Below are 19,545 nucleotides of genomic sequence, written 5' to 3' on the forward strand. Positions count from 1 at the left end.
TAGGTATAGTGGGCAATCCATGAACTATCCCCAGTGAATAATGCCAATAGGAGTGTTATACTGCATCTAAAGTTTGAGGGTGGAGCAGGCCACCTCTTTGAACAGTTTATGATGAGTTTTAAGTTTGAAGAAAATAGTGTGAAAACTGTACATGTAATAAAACCTGCAGAGCTATAAAGGATGGTGTCATCTGCATATAATCAATGTATAAGCTTTTAAATCAGTAATAGAGGAGCACAATGTTTTTGTTATCTAATACTTAGAATATAGATGAGCAAAGAAGTAGCAGAAATAGTGCTATGCTTATAAAGGAGATGGAAATAAAGGTGTGGATAATAATGATAATAATTTAATTCATTAACAAGTGACCCAGTATTTGGCAGGACAGGATATTTGACACTGGACTACAATCATTTAAATCAGAACTGTCACTACATTTATTAATGGACGGATGGAGATAGGCAGTAGTCCAAATTATAGGAATAATACCAGAGAGATTGAAAATATGAGCAATATGCAGCTGTGCTATACAATTTCAAGTAAAATTGTTCCACTTTGTTAATTTTTGTGCATAATATCCCAGTCAAAATATAAATGTTTGATAAAAATGAATTATAACTCAAGTGTTTTTTTCTCCTAGTACATTAATGTTTTTGATTGGTTATGCATTATTGTTGCTTGCAGAAATCTATAATTAATAGAACTAAATTAATGATGCAAAAATGTAATGCCACCCACACAACAGTTTGGCTTCATCAGGGAGGGTGAGAGCAAAACAACATAACAGAACATTTCAAGAATTCTGCCGAGCTGAAGCAGACAAACCTTTGAAGATATATATTATCAGTGGTATGAGAAAGATGGAAGATCTGGGCTCTAAAATGTCTTTTCCAGCCCTTAAATCCACTCAGGCTAAACCACTTTAATTTCCACTCTTTTATTTTTTCACTCCGTGCTCTTCCACGCACATTTGCTCTTGCACCACATGTGTTTGTAGATCCTCTTAGGGTAGCCAGGCTTGAAATCCAATTTTGGTGAAGCTATAAAGTTCAAAATAAATAAATAAATAAAATAAAGTTTACTAACTGTGATGATTCTTTTCATTTTCTTGGTCCAGTGGAAAACAACTTTGCAACTTAAGTGCAGTGAGAGGTGTTTTTGAGATTGTACACGTAAAGTACACAGTGCTGATGTAAAGTTTGTTTGCAAAGCAACAACAGCTTGACAAGAGACTAGTTCATCATCTGGGTTTTGTTTTTGCCATCTGCCAGCGCTTCAACTTTATTGGTTCTACTGATTCTCTCCAATTACGTGGCGTGGTAATTTACAGCACTTCATAAAAACGTGCTCTAGCACCGTGAGGTGGGGCCCTCTCATTCTGTGAGAAGTTTAAAAAGGCTCAGAGCCGAGTATGTGAACTCAATCATGAGTTCACTGCTCTGTCAATCACATTTACTAATGCAATAAGCTACACGCAGGTGAGATTTGCAGATTTAAAGCAACTGTGGCGAAATACCCTCTAACTGTAAAGTAAGGCTCCCCCCGTCGGAGCCTACAGGTGGATGCTGGGGTGGTGGAGGGGTTGAAGCAACTGGCAGCAATACTGATGCAGAAGCGGGGCAAGCAAAGGGAGTGATGGGAAATTTTCTCTGCTTAAATAGACTGCCTAATAAGGTGGATGTGTATTGTAGATGGTTTAGAGAGTGAGGTATGTCACGTGATGTATGTCACATGATTGACATAGACCACATGGTGCTCATTTACTCTGACTCATGATGACACAGCGGTGGTTCATACGTTTTTAAGATCGGACATCAGTAAGCATATGTGTATGACAATGCAAGCAGTGCTGCATATTATGAATGTTGATATATCCAACATTAACTGTACAGTAAAGGTTGAGCTTGCATTATTCATCTTGATACAAACAAAGCACATTAGTATTGAACACCTTTTAGTTAAAAATAACATGTTTTACCTGTGTATGTGAAACACACTTTCTCCTTTAGAACACGTTTCCTCCTCAGCTCTGAAGGGTCCTGTATCTATCAGACCTCTACTGGAAGCAGCATCATCCATCACTGTCAGGGTTAATATTGTTTCCCCTCACCTCCCAATAGGCAGCTTGTGTTTGGGTTTACAGCGTTTATGTTTCCAGACTTGTGTACTCACAGGCCCTCACCTGGCTTTGCTCTCTGCCATCCCCCTGCCAAAAAGCATAAAACTAATTTCAACATTACATGCAGCCAGCATATTAAAATGCCTCTGCTCGAAGACATCTCTCGCTCCCTCTCCCTCTCTCCTTCATCTCTCCCTCCAGGATTTAGCTTATTATTATATATTTTTATATTTTATATTCAGAATCTGGTTCTGAGATTGTTGTGAAAAATGTTAAAATTGCAAAGATTCCAGGCAGTTTTCATCGAGCATTTGTAAATGCTAAATGGATTTTCATTGTTAAGAAAAGGACAGATAAGAGTATTATTTCAACAACTAGTGTTATTAGTCTGAATCCAAAATGGCTAAAAAGTGAAAAAAATAATGTTTTTACCTGAGGTATCCAAATGACACTGACAGAAAAAAACTATCGACCAGAGGGCTGAACGCACTCAAATAGAAGGCTCAGGCTGTGGTTCAGATCAAAGCCAAAAAAATAAACACTTCTATGTTTAGGTGAATATTGGCTCTGAAATCAGATGCAGTTTTCCAAAGTGTGTCTGTCATGTTTACAGCGGGAAAAAAACCACCTCCCTCAGAGAGTGATAACCTAATGGCGGGTCTTTCTAACTTAGCCGCGTGGCTGGCTTTTCTTAAAAGAGATTCAACCATCATGTGTCAAAAACGTACAACGATTTCAAACACATTGTGTCTCTGCTCTTTTGACTTTCCCACTCTCTCCTTTTCTAGCCCCCTTGACCAATTATGCTTTATTTTGCTTGCTCGCCTCAGAGGAGTGCACAGAAAAAAAAAAAAAAACGCTATTTGAGTCTGGCAGACCTAAGTGCAAAAGAAATGTATATTTCGTCTGACAGTCTGCTCACTCCCCCTCCTTCCAACCAATTGAGAAAGTTACGGTTCACACTTGAATATAGTCTCCTTTGGACTCCTTCAACAATATTAAGCCCAGTTTTTTTTCTCTCTATTCCATCACTAGCTTTCTTTTTTGAGACTGTAACAAAACAGAGGAAAAACTAATTTTATAGAAATTCACAGCAGATTCCCTGTATAACATGCTGTGCATACTCTGCGTCTGACAGCCCATAAATCACTGATGAAGATATAATATTCATGACATGATTATCTAACAAGCTCCTAATGGCAGCATATGTGCAAATTAGCAGCACGGGCCTGAAGTCAGAGATCAGAAGAGTGGGACCACAAACTTGATCCCATCAAATCCTCGGGCCTGATGGTTAGAGGAAAGTATCATTAAGCAGCGTTCTATCATTCTTTAACATGACGTAGCACACCTATTTTAATGCTTTGTCCAGTTTTTGGGTTGTCAGTTATTTCTATAAACAGATTATGCAGGTCAATTTGCATAATTTGTAGGCGAGGGACAAGATTTTTGGTGTAAAAGCCTTTTCGTGTCCATGTCTAATGTTTTGAGTTCTATCATGTCTGAGCAGGCTTTGGTTGCTTTTGGTTGCACACATGATTATATACATTTTATGTTGGTTGGCCCTTAATGGAGATGAGCCAGTGTTTGTGTTTTGTATGCTCGACTTGTGTGAGATAAAAAACTTGTGTGACGGCGGAGCCTCGGTTTGTATTGTGAGCACAGATCACAGGAGTGGTACTGTATGTCGCACTATGAAGGAACAAATGGAACAGCTGGTCGGGCTCAAGGTAAACTGTTCTGATTCTGAAGTGTGGATGTACAGCACACAAGCAAGAAACTGTGTCTGTTTTACCGAGAATGCCAGGAGGCTTATTTCAGAGAGGAAGGTGACCCTGTAGGAGACGACTCCCACATCGTGTAAGATCTCGAGTTTACACGGGTGTTTGGGCGAATAATTGTGATCAATGTGATTATTGTGAGGAGCGAGGTATAGTAGCCAGATTGAAGTGAGCTGTTGGATTTTAATGTGTCTTTGAAGTTAAATTGATTTGTTCCTCTTTTTCTTTTGTATTAATTGTGTTTTGGTTATAGTTTTCTCTTCCATTCGGCTGCTATAAAATACAACTAAAACTGCACCGAGCAGGCCACCCCACAGATTTCTCACAAAGGCCTCGCCACACACAGCCGTGCTTTAACAAACAGCCGCCAACATGGACACAAGAGGACTGCATTTGTTAACAGAGGCAACACATGGAAGAACAACAAAGACTTGTTATTGTCAGTGTGTTTACCTGGTGCTTTTCAAAAGGCTTCCGCTGGGGAAAATGGAGACATTCTTGAGACAGAAATTCCTCAGCGCATGTCCTGTGACTGATTCGCTGGTGCAACAGTTGTTTCCCGTATGAGATCTGTGGTATTGGCAGGTGTAATCGTGTACATGGTGCATGTCAATCTATAACACCTTACAGATAAGGTTGAAAATCACCAAGTGATGTCCTTTGGTAGTGTTTTTCCTTGAGCTGATGGAACCGTTGGGGCTGGGAAAGGGTTTTGAAAAAGGGACATGGAGCCCACCATCGATCAACACGCTCATAATGTCAACGCTACTGTCTGTTACGTCAGGGAGGAGAGTCAGAGACACAACATGCGCTCTAAGAGGATACTGGTGATGCAGGACATAGAGACGTTTTGAGAGAAAGATAATAAAAGTAATTGTAGTTACTTAATCTTTCATTTGTAGATTTTCCTACACCTCCACAACCGCTAAAACATTTAGTGAAATCCTTACAACACAGTAATCCGCCACAGATTTCAAAGTTGTAGGTCTTGTTTCACCCAGAGCTCCCTAATTGACTCCACCATGGAGTAAATGAGAAGAAAATGAAAAGATAAATTACTCTAATGGAAGGAAATGAAGTGTGAAAAGAGACATTCCTCCCAATATTTTCTAGAAGGCGGCGCGTCAGTAAATTGAAATACAACAAGGATCCGGCTCCTATACGAGACAGAGTTTGCCATGATTACAGAAATGATGTAATTTTAATACCTGGCATTTGTACAAGGAGACATGTGCTCATCCTTTAGTTCCCTGCTACAAATACAAAATAAATAAATGTATAGATGCAGAGAAAATAGGAATAAATGCAGCATTCAGATAACAAATTAATTCAAACACAAATTATTACCAATTAAACTTCAACCCTTCACCACACAGTTCAGATTTGCTTAAGGTCGACTCATTTACCCTCCGCAGCTTTAATGCTTTGCAGTGGATTTCATGCAAATAGCGGTGCCGGGTAGCTCTGTTTTCATAATGCACCAGCTTAAAGGTCAGGCCTTATGAGTTTCCCACAGCACCATTAAGAGACAGTTTGTTTAAAGCCTGTCTGAAGGACAATGCTCAATGAACCGGAACATAGACAGGCCATATTAAATGAAAGGGAAAAGTTTTGGTTCCGCTCAATGAAGTCAAAGGGCAGATGGAGGATAAGAGCACGTCTCATCTCAATATGCTCTTATCTTCATGACTCCAAACCCAGACAGCTTTGACTCTGGCATATCTATGCAGCCAGGGATTGTGGTTTTAGGCTGTAAATTACTGTGTTAGGGAAGAAAATTGTGACCTATTAATTTTTTGTTTGTTCTTTGAAAAGCGTATTCTTCCAGCCGGTGCACATTTAATTTAATTTTCTTCATTTGCTTCCTGAGATTTCTTTTAAAATGTATTTCCACTTTCATGCACCTGTCACACCAGAAAACCAAATTAAATTATCAATTCATTAAGTTGGATAATGGAATCATTTATCAGTGTCACCCTATTATTTTCCATAGTCTCTCCTCATTGCTTTATGCAAACAAGTGTGGGATCGGCACATGCCCAAGGAATCGCAGCAAATGCCACCGACGGGAAATTTTCACCTTAGGTGCTGAAATGAATTCATGAGAGTAAAGCTCGAGTGAAGAGCCCAGGAGGAGTCATGTAGAGTGATCTGAAGGCTTCGTATCTGAGCCCAGCGGAAGCGGCTTATTGATTTGCTTGTCTAGTGGCTCTCTGTAATAATAAGGAAATAAATCCCCCTGGATATAAGGAGATTGATGTCAATCAGCAGCCTGCCTCAAGTGTGCCTTGTCCCATCTTATTAGCGCTCCATCCATGCACTGAGGGTTCACTGATGACTCCATTGATATGCAACTGAAGAGAGGAGGCTGTCTGTAGCCATCTTGAGGAGGATTCCCCTATGATTGCTAACTCTGTCATCTTCGCAGGCTGAGAGATTCTCCAGGATCCATAAAATTTATCCAAGTGAAAAATAAGAGCTTTTTCAATGCACTTTTAGACCACTCACAATTAGAACACTAGATGAGCAGACATGCTTCATGATTCTTTTACTCAAGCTTTCACTAAAGAAAAGCAAACAAGCAGCTCAGTTGAGACATGGGACAACATCCTGTTATTTTACACTGGAAAAAGACACATTCATATTACTAGTTAATATATTTGAACAAATTAAATAAAATTGTGTGTTGCCAATAGAGATAATCTTATAGTGTTGGTGTATATTCATTTATTTTTCTACATTATATTCTGTATTCTGATCCGCACATTAATGTAGATGTAAAATTCACTTTTACTAAATGTTTCTTTTCTACATCCAAGTTTTACATATTGTTTTTTCTTTTTTATTAGAAGTTATTTAGAGACAACTGCTAATTATTAAGACAATTCTTTCATTTGTAAGTTATTCATTCTTTAAAAATGTTTAAACTATAAAATATCAAGCTACAGTTACATTACTTTGTAGTAGAGTTTTAAATTACAGGAATCATTGCCATTTTTTGTTCATACAACAGCCATTATATCGTTGGAAATACCTTCTTTCCTAATGAAAATATTGGTATCAGGCTGACAAAATCTAAAAGGCCATGCTGTAAAGATTATGCCCTGACAGAATAAAACAGTAATTATTGTCTCTCACCAAGTTTCCATGTGCTTTACCTCAGGACACCCAGACTAGTTTTACCACACCTTTACCACTCACCTTTGTCTTGATCAGTTTTCATTGTATGACATGTCAGATTTTTCTGCATCAATAACTAGGAGGTGGCTGCATATTTAAACTAGTTTTAAAACAGGGTTACAAATTAGCAACAAGGATGGTGTGAGACATTATTGCTGGAAGTGATGGAGCACAATAGGCTCCTGTAGAAGATACTGTGTCCCATTTTCTTTCTCTGAGACCTGCATATCCTAAATGTGTTCTCCAGAATGTGCTCATGGAAGAAGCACTTCACTAAGTGAATTTCCCCGAGGACGATTGATGGTATTTTATTGTATTTGTGCCACGGCTCAGAATAGTGTCATGTCATGTTAATTACCACCTTTAATTTATGAATTAGCACTAATTATCCTTCTACACCGTTGCGTAATGAAACACGGTTACACACATATAACCTCTTGAATGTGCAGCATGGTATATAACTTAAGCTCCACTACAGTAAATCTACTTTTAAAGTGCTGCAGAGTAACAAGCTACATTAGATTTCACATTAGCTTCCGTCTACTAGACTTGCTGCAAGACGTTTGCGACCACTAAGTTCAATACAATACACACAACTTTCACACACATATGATCAGTTTGTGGTTTCATCCACTGGGACTTGAGGAGTTCATATGATAGCATGACACCTATTGTGTGAACTTGACAGAGCACATCAAGAACACTTTGTTGTGACAGTACACTGGTTATGAAAGCATATTACAGCACATCCATAACTGACTGAGGTCCTTCAAGCACAATAGATTTAAATTGGCTGCCTGTAGGGTGTGATTTTCCAACTATGTCTGGAAACAGGTCAGAACAGAACCTGTGTTTACAACACTTTCTGAACTTGACAATAATTCAAGGATGGACAAAACTTAGAATTTTTTTAGATAGTGTAGTTAAACCCTCATTATAGAAACAGTATCAATTTGATGGAGGTCATATTTAAAAGAAGCAATTTATTTATGAAGAGCAAAACAATCGAATCTGACATACTGGCAAACATATTTCCATTTAAAAGCTATGTTGTCATTTTTCATTTTTAAATGACATATTCTCAATACCTGAACAATGATAACCTAATCATCTGTCTAATTGTCTGCCATGTTTAGGATCCTGTAGGGTGTTGCATCAGCGTCAATCAAATTCCCCTGCTGCAGCCTCTGGCTAGAAACCATGTTTTATAAAGATATAGCAACATCATCTATTAGCTCTCACATGCTCTGCAAATGTATGGAATCAGTACTAGGCTTTGAAATTAAATTATATTATTATAAATTGTTGTATGACATTTTCCTAGCTCTGATGCATTTTAAAGATGTCACTGAGCTTATGTCTGTATAAATAGAGTCTCACATCTGAATCCTCATTTAATTTGTTAGCGTTTTACACAATTTACACAGATGTTGAGTGAGTCACAGAAAGGATGTTATGTCACATTTGCAACCAATGACTGTGACTCATAAGAAACTCCACTTGTTTATTTTCATTATTTCCTTTTTTGTATTTATTGGTTAACATTACACTTATATTCAATATCAATCACATTTAAATTCAATTCTTTTTAGCTCCATTCTCTGACACTACAACTGTAAACCTTCAATTAAGTTCCAGACATAAGAATAGTGCATGGCAGCAGTAGAACATGCTCATCTGTAATCACCACAGTGAGGTCTCCAACCTGTACACATTGATCCTGTATTGATCGGCGTATGAGAAACTCAGGTTTAACCCAGTTCTTCTCTCTCACTTTGCACTTTCACTCAATATTCTGACTGAGGGGCAGCATGGATGTTCAAAAGCTGACCAACACAAATTAAGACAAAGAGGGTGACAAAGATAAGAAAATATGAACTATGATCTTGGCCAAATGATAATCCCCCAGTTTTACTGTAGTGTGTATATGTTTGATATCCCTCTTTACTTTCCAGTCATGAGGGGTAGGGCAGCCTTATATTCTTAAATCATTTATGCAGACCTCAGTTTACACACTTTATTCTCTCTGGTAGTGAGATATGTCAAATATGCTTAGCTTGCCTTTATAGCACAGCTTTGGCTGCTCTTGTTGTGACAGAATAAGGCTACAAGGAAATGTTTCTCCTCCATCTTAGAACATCAAAAGGTCTTTGAATTGCCTCTGTCGCCACGAGAGATAAATGTGGGGTTGTCGCGGCCTCAAGTAAAATGTAAAACCATGTGTCAATTCTGTCAGCCCGGGAGAGGCTTTGTAGCAAAATGGTTTACTCTTCCTCTTGAATAGGCTGATCAAACTTTTATTAGCAAGCTGGATGTTAGTAAAACTACTATCAGCAAAAATGTTACAATGGCTCGCAATTGCTTTCAAAGTTTTATGAGGAAAGCAGCTTCTCCTGTGGCACCACTAATATTTCTCATTTAAGACCTAAGTATATGCCTCCTGCTATAGCATTCCAATGTTTGAACTTTAGCCCAAGCTAGAAAAACAACTACACTTTTAATCAGTGCAGCCACAATTAGCTGGTCACTTGTCAATCCCATCGGCTATTGACAAGGAATTAGCCTCTGGGGGCAACAGCCAATACTTAGGGCTTCTGATGTAGACAGTAGATATCCAGGCCAAGACTGTCTTGTTTGCCACACACTGTTTACAGTGTGACTAGTTTCTTTTATCATGAGTCAAAGGTTTCTCCAAACAAAACACAAACAACAATAGGCGTAGGTTTTTTAGGTCTAGACAACATTTTGGCTTATCTCTATTAACAGCTTTCTGCAAATGAATGCAGGTAAACGAAAAAGCCGATAGCTGACGCAGAAATGTAAATCTTCCAGCTGTAAAATCTAGTCTAGCACCTACAGATTCTGCATCTTCACACGCAGAATTAGTAAACTAGTCTATTATAGACTGCACAAGCTTTAAAATGTAATCATAAATAGTTGCACACCATGAACCATCAACCAGTTGTATGCTACGGTTCTGAGACGATAAGTAATTTCAAGGCACAAACACGGATAAGAAAAGGTCAAATAAATTTGCCCCAAAAAAGCATTTAAGAACTGCTTCAGGTGTGACGATTGTATTTTTCATTCCTGACCTTTAACATTGTATTTACCTCCCTCTGAAGCCCATTTAAAATGAATCTTACATCTGTTTTGACCTCCATCTGAGGCTCATTCATCTGCATGGAGCGCTGTAGCTAATAGAAACACTCACCGTGATGATATCTCAGTCATTTGCTGCCTGTGTCAACAACATCCTTTCATCTACAAGCATGAAAAGTGTGCTGGCAGCCGCTCTGCCTCATTAAGACAAACCGTCACCCAGAATGCAAGCTAATTAAGGTGTCAAAGCAGACAGCATTGTTTCATGTAGACACGCTTGTATGTACGTTGACGCATAAGAGGATTATATGAACTCCCTTGGTCTTTTCAGTATTTTTCACAGACACGTTTTATGTCGTACTTCAGAACATGTAAAATTATTTTAGATTAAAATTTCCATCTTGAAGCTACTGTTAGCCATGCAGTATCCAGGTGCTTTTTGCATTCCCCTGCTCAAAAATGAAGGGAGTATACCTCTGCAGGGTTGATATTAATGATCTCGATATATATGAAGGGAACACTGAAATAAAATGTCTGCAAAGATGTGAGCATTGGTATAGATGTTACAGCTTCAGAGTAAATGAAGATGGAACATAACATAGATAAAAGATGTCGTGTCTGCCTACAAAATAAAAATATTATCCCCAATAACAATCATGGAGCTGTTGCCTTAAACCTCTAGGAATCCATAGCACAACATTAGAATTTTAGCTGTGCCACATCTAAGTGAGTGGGGTTTTAGCAGAGATATATTTAGGGATTATCTCCTAATGGCCATCCTTGAGGTTTCTCACTATAAAGCAAATTTATTTTCACAAAAACAGAGGGATGGATATTACATTAATGAAGGGAAAGATTTACAGTCAGCCGTTGTATTTTGAGTCAGCCGTCATCGTCCTAATATGACGGTGATTGCCATCGATGTTTCATTATTATTTAGTCCGGCAGTACCCTGAGAAATCTGCTGTATTTTCACCTTTTTCTTAACAAGGTAGAATCAAATCCCAGCTCACACTTTACAACAGCAAGTCAGAACGAGAGAATTTCACAACCTCACAAAGTCCCCAACGGTTCAATAAATGAGGAAAAAAATTTAACTGGCAACCAGCTGGACAACATTTTATCATTTCAGGATCAAAGTCACCAAGGACACATGAAGAAGTTCATCTTTGAATTGTTTGGAAAATTTTACACAAAATAAACTCATTGAATATTCCCCAAACAACTGATGTGAAGGCAACAGAGAATGGGGTGAAAATGGTAGAAAACTCTGAAACTGACAGTTTGTCCTTCTAGAGCTGTAAAAAAATATGCTGATGTTTGCAATGACATAGATTTGAGTTCACAGTGAATTTTATATTAGGCTGTACTGTACCTCGAGTTATATTTATCTAGTCACTTTCTAGTTGGGGAATCCTCTGCTCTTTCCTCTCCCCCTTCCTCATTCAAACGGATGGCCGTCTCCTTTACCGTACAATGCTAGAGGCTGATAAGACACATGTCACACAGACAGGCTTAACGAACATGTGCAGCTTTAATCTTTTCAGTCTACAATGCAAAAATATGGTTTGTGCTGCTTTCTGTGACTTATGCACTAATATATCACTTATCTATGATGTAAACTGTTTGATTTTTGTGCAAAAAAAGAAATTATTTTGTGCAATTTCAATTCAGACACATTACCTCTGGTTCGACGTCTGGTCGAACATGATTTCTATTCATACACACACATTTCTACTGTTGTTTATTTGTTAAGTTGAGTCATTACACTGGTGCAATTATCACCTTTGCTTGGATATATGGATGTTTTGCAGTTTAAATTGTCAAGTAAAAATTCCGTGGTTGAGTTCTTCTCCTGTGGAATTTTTAACAATGCTTGCACTGTGTTTGAAAAAGGTGTTTGTCTTAGTGAGTTTGAAAAAAAAAAGAGAGAATAAGAATAGCAGCCTATAGAGGGAGACTTGGAAAAAGATGGGACTTTTACCTTTAAGTAACGAGACTATATCTCAGTGTTTCTCGGCTCTGAGATTTCACTGCCTGCGGGTTGTGATTGTGGAATTCATCTTTGATAATAACCCGGCTCTTTGCAAGCCGCTTCTGACACCGACAGTAGAAATATGCAGGACCTCTACATGAATGTCCTTTCTGGTGTTTAATGAAATGTGCAGTATAGGGTGTCAAGTACTAAAGGGAAACTTGATATCATGATTTTAATACTTCATAGTAAATGTATACTATGATCAGTATGTCAACTCAGTAGACTAGTTCAAGTTTTATTAACAGAGTATCAAACTGTGTCCAAAGCTGCACATATACATACATGCATTAAGAACTGATTAAAATGGCAACAGGATACATGTGGACGAATAACACAGAAGAACTGTTGCTCAGCTCATTAGGCATCGATTTAGTGGATTATAGTTCGATCGTTCTCATAAACTCCTGCTGCTCCTGTGCACTGTATGTTGCTTCTGCAGTTCACTTGACTGTAAAAATGTGTTCAACACAACCACATTATCTTTGTTCCTTTTTCTCCCAGGGCCAAATGAAAGCAGAGATGTCAGTACGAGAACACCAGGCAGTGACTACTTCAGACACTCGCCAACACAGGACACAGAGAGCGAAGTCCACTTGGTTACCACCGTCTCACCGATGAACATCCCCAACCACCGGCCCGTCCTCAAGGGAATGCTGCTTCACGAGCATCTGCTTACAAGGGACTTCCAGGGGGACCAGCATTTCTTCAGGAGGGACGGTTCTGTGGCTGGGTATCCCACCATGCCAGGCTCCGTGTCTGCCTTGGACCTTGGAGATGCTGCCACTCAAGTGGTGCCCCACGAGGATGCCCCTGCCTTCTCAGACATCGCCACCACTGCCACTCCGGCTGCCACAACCTCACTGACCACATTTTCTCCCGCGCCGCCAAGGCCGCCAATGTCTCTCCCTAAGGAGAAGCCCAGTGGGGTAGAAATGGCAGAGCCGACAACAGACTCCCTCACCACTCAAGTGACACAGAATAATAGAGGTTCAGGTGGCAAAAACGACCCAGTTGCCACCTCAACCTTGCAGAGAAACCCGCCCCAAAGTCGTAGCGCTTTCCCTGAAGGCGCCACCCTTGCATCATTGTCAACTGGGATGGAGAAAGGTGAAACGAGGGAGACGCCACTAAAACACAAAAGCAGCTCTGATCATCCTCTAACCAAGCTAACTGAGGTTTCCCGAGTAGAGGGTACCACCACAATGTCTACAACCATCATCACAACCACCACCATCACACAAACATCAGGTATGCACACGCTCATGTTTTCTCTGACTTTCAAAACGTTCCAGTGACTTTAAAATGAACAACAGCAGCAATGAAATTACTTTTTCCATCATTGTAAATTCAAAACGGAGTGTTCCTTCCCCCAAAGATTTAACACATCCTTTCCAGAGGACAGGGAAATTAAGCATCAGGTCATCAGCGTCACTGCTGTTCATTTTACATGCTGCGCACAGCCATTCTTCTCTCCACCAGGGATAACAGAGTTGCTCATGTGTCAAAAACAATCTGATTTTCCCTGATGTGTCCTGCCCATCCTTTCCAATGCCCGCAGAGGGCTGAGGGCTCAGATGAGTAGTGTCGCAGAGGAAATCTGCAGGGATAGTTAGAGGGTTACAGGGCCGCGGAGACACAGGTGAGCAGTCAGACTGATCAGTAGTCTGGGAAAAAAGGAATCACTTGTCTTCTTTACTGTCTCCACAGAGCCGTGCAGTCTGAATTTCACTGAACCTGAGGGGAACATCGAAATCCTGCAGCAAATTGATTCTGGAGTAGAGTGCAACTACTTGATTACTGTTTACCTGGGATACGGCATCGAGGTTCAGGTCAGTGCTAATGGATGATTAGAGTTGTCACCTATTGTTATATTATTATTATGACAGGTGGGGTATACCCTGGACATCTCGTCAGCATATACCAGGTTCAACATACAGAGAAACAACAGTTCACGCTCACAGTCATAGTTTCAGTCAATTTAAAACTCCTAATCTCAATGTCCATTGACTATCGTCTGATGAGAAATTAGGGTATGGGCCGATATTTGGGCAGGAGATATCTTCTGTTTGTCAAACACTTTTCACAGTCTGACATGACACAAATGTAACGTTTCTCCACACAAAACACAAACCACGGTACTATTTGAAGTTGTTAAGGCCCAGACGACATTTTGGCTAATCTCTATTAACAGCTATCTGCATATGAAAAGAGATAAATTAAAAAGCAGATGGCCGATCAGTGTGTTCCGCCTCTTTTAATCTCCACACGGACTGTTTACCTGCAGGCAACTAAAGCCTGCTCAAACATGATTGGTCACAGAAGAAACAAAAACCTGAAGGCTACCCTTACCTACAGATTCCACATATTCACATACAGAATCTGTTTGGAGAGAAGAACCTGACCCCAGCAAAGCCAAGTTCCAACCCGGAACCTTTCTGTGAGGTTGACAGTGCTAACCACTGCACCACCGTGCTGTCCATTACTATCACTATCACTTTTTATGAGGTCATTATTTTTTACCACCTTTACCACCAGCAGACACAAGTTGTAATTCTAACATTGACATTTTATCACTTTTTAATTCGTTACGGCAGGCACCCATGTACCTATTTGCAAATCCTCTAGCTCCACTAGTTTCAGTAGCAAGTCTCTAGTTGTTTGATGGTGAGCAGGCAGAATAGAGTAGTCTATTAGAGCTTTTTTTCAGTGAAAACAGCTGCCTTTATTTGGAAATGGCACAAATGAAAGTGCTGAGACCAAAATAAAACGTTCAAGTTTTGGGCTATAAAACTAAAACAATTAGCCGAAAGATGCTATAAAGCTCAACAGAGCTGAAAGAAACTTAAGAATCGGGCAACAGTTTGTGGACTTTTCACTATAAGAGCAAAACTACTTGTAATCGATTGTTAATCTAAGGGTTAGGGGTCAGAATAATGATGGTAACCATTTTACCATGAACTGTGCTGCCCCTTACTTTATGAGGCACTAAAGTAAAAGTATAAGAGAGATTTAATTCCACCGCTGAGGAGTACTGATGTGTTTTAGTTTAGTCTATTAACTGTTACAGTGTTTACTGTTGTTGTATGGGTTTATGGAGATAGACAGGCAGCAAATTGATGGTTTGAGGGGGTGGATGGGGCCACAAGTGACAGGGTCTGTCTCAGGTTTAATGTTTACTTATTCGCAAAAGGTTATAAAAATTAACTGTCAGTGTGCATGTGTGTGTGTGTGTGTGAGTGTTCTCTCGAATTTGCAATTCTTCAAACGCCTCATTTACCACTGGAGACTTTCAAATGTGTGAGCTTTGTCTTGCTGCCTCTGGAGGGCCAAGATAAGTCTTGACAGAGTATATGTTTGAAAGTGTGTTTTTTTCCCCGTGAAAGCTTCCTCTGGGTAACTTAAGTAAATCTTGAACCACTTATAAGCACAAGCACACTCACTCACCTGCACTCACACATGCACGCACACACACACACACACAAGCATTTCATCACTTATGAGTGTCAGCGTTAAACTTTCACATCTTCTGCATATATGGCACTGAAATTCTCTGGAGACATTAAAAAACTGCAGAGCTATAAAGGGAGAACATATAGACATTTAATCCTCACACATCATCCAGGGCCGATAAACAAAACAAGGAGGAAGCCATGTGCTTCAGCGCCACAATGTGAACAGATGGGACCACTGTCTCTCTCCCTCCTACTGCTAAACTGATAATGATCTGATGGCAAACTATACAGACAACTTCTTGGCACAGCTCAAGAGGACGGGGAGCCGCAGTCTCTCTCTTCCCAGCGAAGATATAAACTGACTGTCGATAGGAAGATAAAATTGAAGTCAAGCATTTGTCATACCTTCTCGTCAGTAGTGTGTGAAGCTCCTCTGCCTGGAGGCTATCCAGGTCTCAAGGTTTTAAAGGGATGAAGGAGATCACAAGAGATGACTTGTGGAGCTACGGAAAATGTTATGCAAGCAACACTGATTTCTCTTTTCCTCATTTTTCTCATGTTTTTAGGTTTGGAGGACATTTAGTTCTCAGCAGTTTACAATTTATAACCTCTTCGCTCACCTGTGTTCTTGAAATAAGCAGGAAGAAGTGGATATACATTGAGCTGTTGTGCAATGGGATTTACTTGTTTGATTTGACTTATGTCGGCACACACACGTAAGCAGACACCTGGAATTCTAATCTGAGAGTTGCAGAAATGCACCTGCAATTGTAACACCTCTCTGGGATTCCCTTAGGAATCCAGAAATAAATAGAGGATGATGCTGAAATGCATCAAGGCTCCCCAGCAGGAATTGAACTAGGGACATTATGGTTTCCATTACATCATCTACCTACTGGCCTCCAGCTGGTGTAACAATAAGACAGGTTAAAGGGTTAAGACTGTTATAGTAATAACAAGCTTACATAGGAAAATATTGCATCCCTGATGTCACATAACATCACAATGCCCTACATTTGCATAATGCATGGCTAAGCAGCTATAGTCCGATATGCCCCTCACAAAGTCAGACAGTAACAAGGGGTTCATCACAGAGCAGCAGTCAACATATACAGAGTTGTGTTTTCCCAGTTTCTTTGGATTTTACACATAAAGCTTATTTGTTTTAGACAAATCCACCCTGTTAGTGTGAGTCCCACTTTAACATGTTTTATGTGTCCATTTGTGATGATAATCCTTTAAATCATATCGAAGTAGATGAATAGCAACAACTATATTAACTTCCTCCACTTTTGTGGTGAGCATATTTGTCATTATCGCACAAATCCTTCTGTTTATTTCAGGTCAGATTATAGACAGTTTGTTGATTTGTGGCCATTGATTTTTTTCCCCCGTGTTACACTGTATCTGTTCGACACAGGAACATATGTCTTTAGTATTCACTTTGATCAGCCAGGCTTTGATACCACTGACAACGCTCAACATTACCATAAGGAAAGATGCTTGTGTTGCACACTTCAGAGGAGCTGTAGGAGGGACATTATGGTTGAGGTGCGTGTTCTTGTTTTGGCAGTCGGCTGGCGTTATGGAAGGGAGTCATCATGACAGCAGACAGACCAGCAGCTTACAAGGTTGAAAGAGAGAAATTGGGTGAGAGGAAAACTCTGAAGGACAGATGCGACGTCTATATTATAAATATTTATGTCGGTGTACATACCTAGAGTTCAGTAAATAAGCGTAACAGGCCGACAGTCTCCGTCAGAGACTCTCCTGATTTGACTGGGAAGAAAAAACAAGACCAAGCCTTTTTCCTGCATTAAGTCAATACTCCTTTTAGCAGTCTGGCAGTTTGCAGGAGAGCGAGGATGAAAAATGTATCAGGAGAATTTACTGCCCTCAGCCTGACTGTTCAACCCCTCCGCCACAGCTAACAGCACATAATGCATTACTCCATCTGGTGACTCTGGTCACATTATGATTTATTTCCACAGTAATTGCACAAATATTAGGAGGCTGATGTAACAGCACTGATATAAACTAATAGTGTAATAAAAACTAGGAAAATAAAAGAAGCCAAATATGCTAAATCGGTGAATGAAAGGAAAAAACATAAAGTGCAAACAATCAGTTATGAGGAAAGATGTGAAGTATTGATTTTTGTATGACATTCCCAGTTATTATATTAAGGTTAGAAATGATGAATTGCTTTAAAGTCAGAGTGGGTTACTGTATTACAAGAGAAAAGCTTTTTACAGGGTTCAGTTCATCCACTTTTCATGTCCTTGAAACTGCAGCTTTATAAAGAACCAATCTTAGCATTCACTCATAGGTTTGTGTGTGATGTATTATCATATTATTAACATTGCTATTAGTAAAAATAGACATTTTGTTATGTGGGTACTAAACCTTGTTCATACCCGTGTCAAAAAATCTGTCACTCAGTTTTAGATCATTGAATAACAACCGCAGAGATTTTTTTTAATGGTTTAGCTTTAAAGGGATGTAAATGTTATGTGGTTACATGCAAGTGTACCAAGTTAGCCTGACACTTTACTGTAAAATTACAAGAGGAAATAAAATATTTTACAAGTGAATTGTCGATATCTTGAGCACATCTTATTTCTGCTCTCTTAATCCCTCTCCTCCTCCGCTTTTCCACAGACTTAAGTCGAGGACAGACGGACGTTTTCCAGAAGTGGTCTTTGGCATTAAAGCGCTAAAACTTTTTTTTTTTTTTCATTCGATCAAATAAATCCTGTAGGTTGGCTGGCTATCAGCTCTTTCCAGACCATCTGTCCCACTCTGATTTTCTCCATCTCCTTTGCTCAATGATCTACCTGCCGGGGCCTCGAGGAGTTAGTGCGGTGTGAGGGCTTTGCACAGGTTGTCCCCGGCTCCGTTTCATGGAGGCTCCATCCTGCACTCTTGCTAAAAGAGAATGTATTGTTGGATGACGACTGAGAGTGGTTGATACATTTCAGGGGTTAGGAGCCAAGATGTGGCCAATTTCTCTTGCTGCCACAAAGGCTGATTGGGGAAGTGTTTTTATTTTCTGACAGGTTTAGAGCAGCACCATTCAAGAGGATGGCCGGGAAGAATATTGAGGTCAATACTCTGTCCATCTTTTCTTCTTCATCCCTCTTCAAACTCTTTCACCCTCTTCTCATTTAATCTTGCTCCTCTATGCGGTGGTTATCATTTTCTGGTCTTTCGCTGAACCTGGTAATAAAGGAAGACACAGGCATACATTTACATTTTACTTGCTAAAAGAAAGCCTTCTCAAAGTAGAATGGCACTCAGTAGAACATATGCTCCCGCCAAGGCCCAAGAAAGTGCCCTTAAATTCAATTCAAATTGCACACACTTAAAGAAATCAATATCCTCAAAATGCCTGATATTTTTCATCAAGGTCCATGAATTATTACCAGGGAAATCTGTGAAAATATAAAAAAAAAAAAAAAACATATCCCTCAATGTTAAAGCAATTGATGAAAAATATTCCTTAATCCGCTACTACGTTTTCTTTCAAAGATCGTGATGGTATCAACTCTGCCTCCAATAAGCCTGGCGTCCACACTACTCCTGCTGGATTTGTGAGTTTTAAAGCTACTAAAATGGAGAAAGCTGCCGGCCCTCTTACTTAGTCTGGACAGGCAGAAATAGATATATTTGGAAATGATGACATAGACACAACTGCTTGCTGATTGGGCCTTTTCTGTCATGACGTAGCCTTTGTACGTTTGTCAGGTTCCTATCAAATGACCCCCTTCTGAAAGAAAACAACCGACATTAGCCTCAGCTACCAGTGTGGAATTAAACGTGGATAATCAATTACAACACATGCACAGTGTTTACGTAGTTACGGAACATGCT

General features: G+C 39.6%; 1 protein-coding gene and 1 long non-coding RNA gene across 4 annotated transcripts in view; one reads left to right on the forward strand and one right to left on the reverse strand.

The window, feature by feature from the left end:
- The window catches only part of LOC109628338 (seizure protein 6 homolog), an 82,556-nt gene that overhangs the window by 30,762 nt on the left and 32,249 nt on the right, over positions 1 to 19,545 (forward strand). For all 3 annotated transcript variants that reach the window (XR_002202646.2, XM_020085408.2, XM_069509974.1), the window contains exons 2-3: positions 12,722 to 13,468; positions 13,928 to 14,049. Coding sequence is in view for 2 of the 3 variants with exons in the window: in XM_020085408.2 (XP_019940967.2) it covers positions 12,722 to 13,468; positions 13,928 to 14,049 (869 nt within the window). In the remaining variant the exon portion in view is untranslated. The remainder of the gene's footprint in view (positions 1 to 12,721; positions 13,469 to 13,927; positions 14,050 to 19,545) is intronic.
- Positions 922 to 2,500, reverse strand: LOC138404835 (uncharacterized). The gene is made up of 2 exons (XR_011238599.1): positions 1,979 to 2,500; positions 922 to 1,040 (listed from the first exon to the last, which is right to left on the reverse strand). It is a non-coding gene; the product is annotated as an uncharacterized lncRNA (long non-coding RNA).

Source organism: Paralichthys olivaceus, chromosome 15, assembly GCF_024713975.1.
Source record: "Paralichthys olivaceus isolate ysfri-2021 chromosome 15, ASM2471397v2, whole genome shotgun sequence".
Taxonomy (NCBI): domain Eukaryota; kingdom Metazoa; phylum Chordata; class Actinopteri; order Pleuronectiformes; family Paralichthyidae; genus Paralichthys; species Paralichthys olivaceus.